We start from the raw sequence: 7,921 nt of genomic DNA, 5'->3' as shown, positions 1-7,921 counted from the left end.
TTGGTGCACCTTTCCAATAAATATAGAGGGTCTTATTCTGCTTGACTGCCGTTTGACAAATAAAAATATTGTTAATAATAATCTCATCATGTAGACTATACCCGCACAGCCTAGCGCAACTGTATCTGCTATATGTTGGCTAGAGCGCAGGTGCCAAGACCAGAGTAGGCACATTTGTTGTTTAACGCAACAGTTTTTGTGACAAAGCTATCTGTAGAGTTGAACATGCAATGGAAACATTTGAACTTTAGATTTGTAGATTTGCACATGAAAACTTAAGCGAAAAAGTACATTGTGTGTGCATTACGTCACGCACTGATTTTTATCAAAAAAGTCAATTTGGTGTAAACACACCACTGGTAGGAAAATGCGCATATTTTCCAATGCGGATACTAGAGTATTCGCATGAAAATCTGTCGCCAATTCAATAGAAACCTAGCTAGTGACCGAAAGAGAGAATGAGTATTTGTTGTCCATCTGACATTGAGGATCTCAGATGTGACACTGGTTAACCCCTGTCCCACTGTCGCGGAGCACGTGGTCATCTTTGGTCCTGATGCTGTGACCGCTTTCCTCCGCACGCGCCGCGCTTTTAGGGGTGTGTTCACCGTGTACTAGCAAGTCTGGATCGGAATTTTCCTCAGCCTGCCAGGCCGACTGCACGGCAAAATATGTAGGCTAGAAGGACACAGAGGACGGCGCGACTCGGTGTAGGCGGGTAAATGGGAAATCTGATGGGCAGTTTGCGCTACAAGGAGCCGAGAACTGTGGAGGAATGCGACTCGACATGGGAGTCAGATTCGGAAAGCGACGAGCAGCCGGGTGATGAGGACAGCGGGATATCGGAGTGTGTCAGCCGGTTTGAGACAGGGAGATGCGGCGAACAGGCGAACATGTCCCCGAAGGTAAATAGGCTACCAACAAACTGGCACACAGAAAAGAACCCACACACAAACAATAGGAAGAAGAGCAGACTGCAATGAGCTAAATTAGAAAATGGAAATGGCACAGCTGCATAGCTGACTCGCTGAAGATGTCAACATCCCAGACAATAATGTCGGGAAACCAAAATTAGGATTGTATGTAGGCTAGTAGCCTAGTTGAGGCCTATGTCCCAAAGTAATTGTCCTCAACGCATATGTTGTTGCCATGTCTACGCTACGTTCAATGTCATTGCCAGGCATCCAATTGATGTGGTCTTATGCATTGCCAAAAGTGGCAATCTTATAGCGCATAATTCTATATCGTTCAGTTTTAACCAAAATGTTGTACATCGCTGTCTTGTTTTATGTCCTCGTTTCGTGTCCTCAATGTCCTGCGTGAACACGCGGAGGGAGAGTAGCTTAGTGTTGCGCGCAAGTGAGACAGTGACCTGATAAAAGTGACCTATTTTTTTTAATACATAAAATATAATAGGGTCAAATAGGGGAACCCATCTTCCATCGTTTGATTTGGGAAAAATTACACAGTATGCCCATTCCCCAAATCCTTGCTGTTTTCAGTCAGGATCTCCTCAAGCCTTTAGGCTTACTATTTATTTTCAAAAAAAATCTGAAAATGACAATAGGCAACAACCCTACAACTTTGATGGGATGCATCCATGTTCATAAGTATAAAAGAGATAAACAACAGTATTTGTTTGTAATGAGTCAATTGCCTTTATAATACCTCGATATGCCTTTATATGGTGCATTTTCCTTCATGTTAATCTGACTGTGAGTGCATGGAAGCCTGCATGAAGTTAGAATTGCTTTCATGGGGAAGAAATTGGCAGATTATTATTCTACCTACACCAAAAATAGTTCATTCCAGTTCAGTTACGAACCCACTCAACCCAGATATCTGCTATGTTGTTATGGGTTTGTGTGTCACGTTGTTGATATCATTGTTGCTATCTATTTCAGTCAGTGTTCATTCACTATCTTCTTTCACTATCTTCTTTCCCCTCTCTCTTTTTCTCTTTCTCTCATAGCTCTCTGACTCTAAGTCCAGCACCAAGATGAAGAGGAGTTTTTATGCTGCAAAAGATCTTTACAAATATCGCCACAGCTACCCGGTACGGTACACACACACACGCACACGCACACGCACACACACACACACTAGCCTGATTCTTCCTGACTCTTCCTCCTCATCCTCTCCCTCCCTAGAACTACAAGGCGCCCCGGCTACCTAATGACTACCGCAACCTCCGCTTCTACCTGAACAAGATCCCTCTAATACCAGACGGTCAGTACACACACACACTAACACACAGTGACAAACAGCAACACACACCCGTCGGACACACAGCAGAGTGTTACTGGCTCAGGGCTTAGAGAGTTTTGATTGGCCTTGGGTCATGTTTGAACAGAGGAGTCCAGAGGATTAAGAGCTGATCTACTGTTTAAACATTAGCCTGCAGACACACACACACATTTTATGCTGACCCCAAACAGGGCAGGTGTGTTTTCCTGCATCATTTATGTGATTGACCTGAATCCCTCTCTAGGTATCTTCATTGAGGAGATCCTGACCAAATGGAGAGGAAATTATGACAAACTGGAGCACAATCACACCTACATACAGTGGTAAGAGGCCCTTCGAGGCACTATGGATGGGTGTGTGTGTGTGTGTGTGTGTGTGTGTGTGTGTGTGTGTGTGTGTGTGTGTGTGTGTGTGTGTGTGTCATGCACACCTGTGACTACGTATCAGACCGGGGTTCAAATACTATTTGAGTTTTAGAACCAATCAAGCACAGATTAAGTATTTCAAATGATTTCAAATCGAATTTGAACCCAGGTCTGTAACATATGTATGTTTGGACATAGAAATGTATCTCACCCTTTTTTGCAGGAGCAGAAAGCAGAAAAGAGAACAGCAAAGTACAGCCAATGCTTTCTCTGACACAGACCTACATAACTTAGAGACCTACATAACACCAGGAGAAAAAAACATAGTCACACCAGTGGGATTCACATATCCTGCCAATCTCACTTACTCCCTGCAGCGCCAACCTTATTATCTCTCACTTTCTCTCGTTCTCTCTATTCTGACAGAGCAGTTCATTAGCATAATATCAATTAGTGGGTGTCTAAGCAGAGTGAGCGTGTGCAGATGAGTGGCTGTCGCTCATTGAATTTACTTACAGTGCCTTGCAAAAGTATTCATCCCCCTTGGCATTTTTCCTATTTTGCTGCACTACAACCTGTAATTTAAATTGATTTTTATTTGGATTTCATGAAATGGACATATACAAAATAGTCCAAATTGGTGAAGTGAAATGAAAAAAATTACTTGTTTCAAAAAATTATAAAACAGAAAAAACTGAAAAGTGGTGTGTGCATATGTATTCACCCCCTTTGCTATGAAGCTCCTAAATAAGACCTGGTGCAACCAATTACCTCCAGAAGTCACATAATTAGTTAGATTGCACACAGGTGGACTTTATTTAAGTGTCACATGATCTGTCACATGATCTCAGTATATATACACCTGTTCTGAAAGGCCCCAGAGTCTGCAACACCACTAAGCAAGGGGCACCACCAAGCAAGCGGCACCATGAAGACCAAGGAGCTCTTCAAACAGGTCAGGGACAAAGTTGTGAAGAAGTACAGATCAGGGTTGGGTTATAAAAAAAAGATCAGAAACTTTGAACATCCCATGGAGCACCATTAAATCCATTATTTAAAAATTGAAAGAAAATGGCACCACAACAAACCTGCCAAGAGAGGGCCGCCCACCAAAACTCACGGACCAGGCACGGAGGGCATTAATCAGAGATGCAACAAAGAGACCAAAGATAACCCTGAATGAGCTGCAAAGCTCCACAGCGGAGATTGGAGTATCTGTCCATAGGACCACTTCAAGTCGTACACTCCACAGAGCTGGGCTTTACGGAAGAGTGGCCAGAAGAAAACGCCATTGTTTAAAGAAAAAAAGAAGCAAACACGTTTGGTGTTTGCCAAAAGGCATGTGGGAGACTCCCCAAACATATGGAAGAAGGTACTTTGGTCAGATGAGACTAAATTGAGCTTTTTGGCCATCAAGGAAAACACTGTCTGGCGCAAACCCAACACCTTCCATCACCCCGAGAACATCATCCCCACAGTGAAGCATGGTGGTGGCAGCATCATGCTGTGGGGATGTTTTTCATCAACAGGGACTGGGAAAATGGTCAGAATTGATGCAATGATGGATGGTGCTAAATACCGGGAAATTCTTGAGGGAAACCTGTTTCAGTCTTCCAGAGATTTGAGACTGGGACAGAGGTTCACCTTCCAGCACGACAATGACCCTAAGAATACTGCTAAAGCTACAACTCGAGTGGTTTAAGGGGAAACATTTAAATGTATTGGAATGGGATAGTCAAAGCCCAGACCTCAATCCAATTGAGAATCTGTGGTATGACTTAAAGATTGCTTTACACAAGCGGAACCCATCCAACTTGACGGAGCTGGAGCAGTTTTACCTTGAAGAATGGGCAAAATCAGAGTGGCTATATGTGCCAAGCTTATAGAGACACACCCCAAGAGACTTGCCTATGTAATTGCTGCAAAAGGTGGCTCTACAAAGTATTGACTTTGGGGGGGTGAATAGTTATGCACGCCCAAGTTTTCAGATTTTTTGTCTTATTTCTTGTTTGTCTCACAATAAAAAATATTTTGCATCTTCAAAGTGGTAGGCATGTTGTGTAAAGCAAATGATACAAACCCCCCCAAAAATCTATTTTAATTCCAGGTTGTAAGGCAACAAAATAGGACAAATGCCAAGGGGGTGAATACTTTCGCAAGCCACTGTAATAAGAGACAGCAGTGGGAGAGAGATGCGTGTATAGAGGAAAAGAGGACAGTGGGGAAGAGCAAGAGAATAAAGACAGGCAAGAGAGGACAGGGAGACGTGCATAGAAAAGTCAAGGGGAGAGAGTTATCCTCACTCTTTGACAGTCTTCTCTCTCTGTCTTTATTGCAGGCTTTTCCCTCTGAGGGAGCAAGGGCTCAACTTCTATGCTCAAGAACTCACTCAGGAGGAGATCAAGGTAAAGACAATAACAAGACTTAACCATGTGGTTTGACTGATCTGAAAATGTCAGTATGCTATCATGTTGTACAGGAATTTTGAATATTGTGGGATCTACTTATTCTTCCGGCTGATCTTTGCTGTGTCCCATAGGAATTCCAAAGCACTCGGGAGGCCAAGCGGCGATTTCTGCTGGCGTACACACTCATGCTAGATTTTTACGGGATCAAACTCCTGGATAAAAGTGGAAATGTCGCCCGAGCTTCCAACTGGCAAGAACGCTTTCAGCACCTCAATGAGTGAGTGGTAAACACAAGTGTACTTACACACACGCACACACACACACTTTCTATCTGGGTCTATAGCGAAGGTTACGCATCACCAAACCACCTATCTCTCCCTCTCTCCCCAGGTCCCAGCATAACTATCTGCGGATCACGCGCATCCTCAAGTCTCTGGGTGAGCTGGGCTTCGAGGCCTTCAAGGCCCCCCTGGTGCGTCTGCTGCTGGATGAGGCTCTGTGCCGGGGCACCCTGCCCAACATGTTGCACAGCACCCTGGAGTATTACGTCTACACCATCCGCCTCCGCTCCCACCGCCGCAGTCTGCTCCGGTACGCCCGCCAGCACTACCAGCCGGCCAACACCTTCCTCTGGGGGGCCCCCGGCCAGGAGGAGAGGAGTTGAGGCAGGGCCAGGAGGCAGGGTGGCAGAACCCACCCCAGAGAGGGAGAGGAGAGGAGGAGACCCCCATAGGGCTCGTAGTCCACTTACGAAGAAGGACTCAGTGGGAGGGGGGGGTGGGGGAGGAGATGGGAAGGGAACCAAGGGCTATACCGTCTCCACCAAAACCCTCCAGGAGGGGGTGATGGAGAGGGGTAGGGGGGACAGGGGAAAGTACATTGAGACTGTTCCACTGTAGGACTGTAGGGAGAATAGTTTTGGGACGAAGTGGTGTATGTGTGTCTTGATTGATTGGGGGGGTGGGTGGGGGGGTTATTGTAGCAATACTGGCCCATGCCATGTTTTTATGGACTCAAAGTCGTAGCTAAGTTGTAGTAGCTAAGTTTAGTATTCAGCACAATCCTTAACGTTAAACTACTCTTGCAATGTTTTCTCTCTGTCACAATGTCATTCTTCCTTTTGTGTAGATTGACTGCACTTGGTAATCCACTAATTGTACAGAACCTTCTAGCCAAGCAGATCACATGTAGGGCTTAGCATACAACAAGCAGCCTGATTGGTTGGAAGTATGAAACAAATAATCTGATAGGACATGAACAACTGCTTGAAAGGGCGGCTGCTGTGTGGAATCTTGCACCTTTGACAATCTGTCTTCCTATATGAAATATATCTGTTACTTCCTGAGCTGATCTTTCTATTGACTGCTGAGCCTGGCGATGACGGTGAAACTTTGGGCGCCGGATCCCATCTTCCTACACAAAGCCTTCTGTAGCTTTCCGAGCAGCCAAGCTAGTCAGACGCACAGGCTCATATGAGCTTTTCAGGTATACTGTAATGTGATTGATAATATGGGCTCAAGTATTAATACTGTAGCTATCAGTGTGTTGAGACTGTAGTGTGTGTGTGTGTGATAGGCAATTTGTGTACCACTATCTGAAGTGCCTCTTTTTCTATTAATCTTTTACTGGTTGATTGTTTGCCATTAGGGATGTGTGTGTACTTAGCAGTGTTTGAGTTAAAGGGTGTTTTCGTGTATGAATTTGGTTACCTGTTGGGTGTTAGCGAAAAGGTACGATTTGCATTCATAAGGACAGAACGTGACCATTTCAGTGTACCGGTATGCTTATAACACACAAATAACTTGACGGCAGCTTGACATAGCTCTTTTTTGAATGGCACACATTTCACATGATTCGCAGTAACGGGTGACAACAATACCTGGCACTTGGGTCCTGATCCTGGACTAATCTATTGGGGATGTGCAAGACTTTAATTTGATCCGAATCCAGGATGGTGATATGGCTGTTTTTTTTTTTATTGGGAAAAGAAAATGCATAACTGTTGAGTGTATGTAGATACAAATAAGCATTTATAGTAAAGCCTATACACACCTTTTTATTCATACAGACAGATTTACTCACTCTTACCCTCACCCATAGACCCATACACAATAGAGTATCTCTTCTTTGTATACAGTGCGTATCTGTTTTATAGGATTTCTCTCTCTCACACACTCTCTCTTTCCCTTCCTACTCTTCATCTACCACTTCTTCCGCATTTGCAAGAATTAAAGGAGGCTGAGTGGATGGCTTGAATCCAACTCTCTTTCTTTCTTGTTCTCTCTCATTCTGTCTCTCTCCTTATCTCTAGCCATACAGTTGGTTGGCATTGGCATATTGAAGTAATGTTCCAATGAAGACCAGTTAAAATGCCTAATTTTCTCTCTCTCCCACCCATCTTTCAGAGGAAACTTAGATTATGATAAAGAAGAATCTATTCCGTCTCTGTTTCTCTCCAGACCCTCATTGTTTAACTGCCTCTATTGTCATCTGGGCTAAGATGACACAATTTGGGAGGGGATGGAGGATTGGCACGAGAAACAGGAATGAGGAGAGGGACTAACTGTAAATCCAGTCTATGGAATTCTGGAAACTCTTCAAATGTTTTACTTCCATATACAATGTATAGTGGTCTGTTTCAGGGATAGATGCATCTCTCTCTCTGTCTGCGTCCATCCTTGTGACTGACTTGTCTCTGGATGTGTAAAGGTTCCCTTCAAAAGTATGTTTTGTAACTTGTATCAATTCTTATGATTTGTATAGAAAGTGTATGGAGACAAATTTGTTGCTGTATTAAAATATGGCAAGTCAAAAGGAAAAGACAATGTGTACTTTCTTGTGCGTATGTGTGTGTGTGTTGTGTGTAAGAGAGAGAGTATATGGGAGTAGAGAGCTGTCACA

At 44.0% G+C, this 7,921-nt stretch overlaps 1 protein-coding gene across 1 annotated transcript; it reads left to right on the top strand.

Moving 5' to 3' along the window:
- Positions 1-530: 530 nt before the first annotated feature.
- ogfrl1 (opioid growth factor receptor-like 1) lies at positions 531-5,772 on the top strand. Its single transcript, XM_014201492.2, has 7 exons — positions 531-905; positions 1,973-2,056; positions 2,151-2,229; positions 2,492-2,570; positions 4,951-5,017; positions 5,152-5,297; positions 5,411-5,772. Exons 1-7 carry the CDS (start codon positions 723-725, stop codon positions 5,682-5,684), a joined length of 912 nt encoding a protein of 303 aa, XP_014056967.2. The 5' UTR covers positions 531-722; the 3' UTR covers positions 5,685-5,772.
- The last annotated feature ends 2,149 nt before the right edge of the window (positions 5,773-7,921 follow it).

The sequence above is a fragment of the Salmo salar genome, chromosome ssa01 (assembly GCF_905237065.1).
Source record: "Salmo salar chromosome ssa01, Ssal_v3.1, whole genome shotgun sequence".
Classification (NCBI taxonomy): domain Eukaryota; kingdom Metazoa; phylum Chordata; class Actinopteri; order Salmoniformes; family Salmonidae; genus Salmo; species Salmo salar.
The sequence above is the reverse complement of the archived record's forward strand: the minus strand, read 5'-3'. Positions and strand labels throughout refer to the sequence as shown.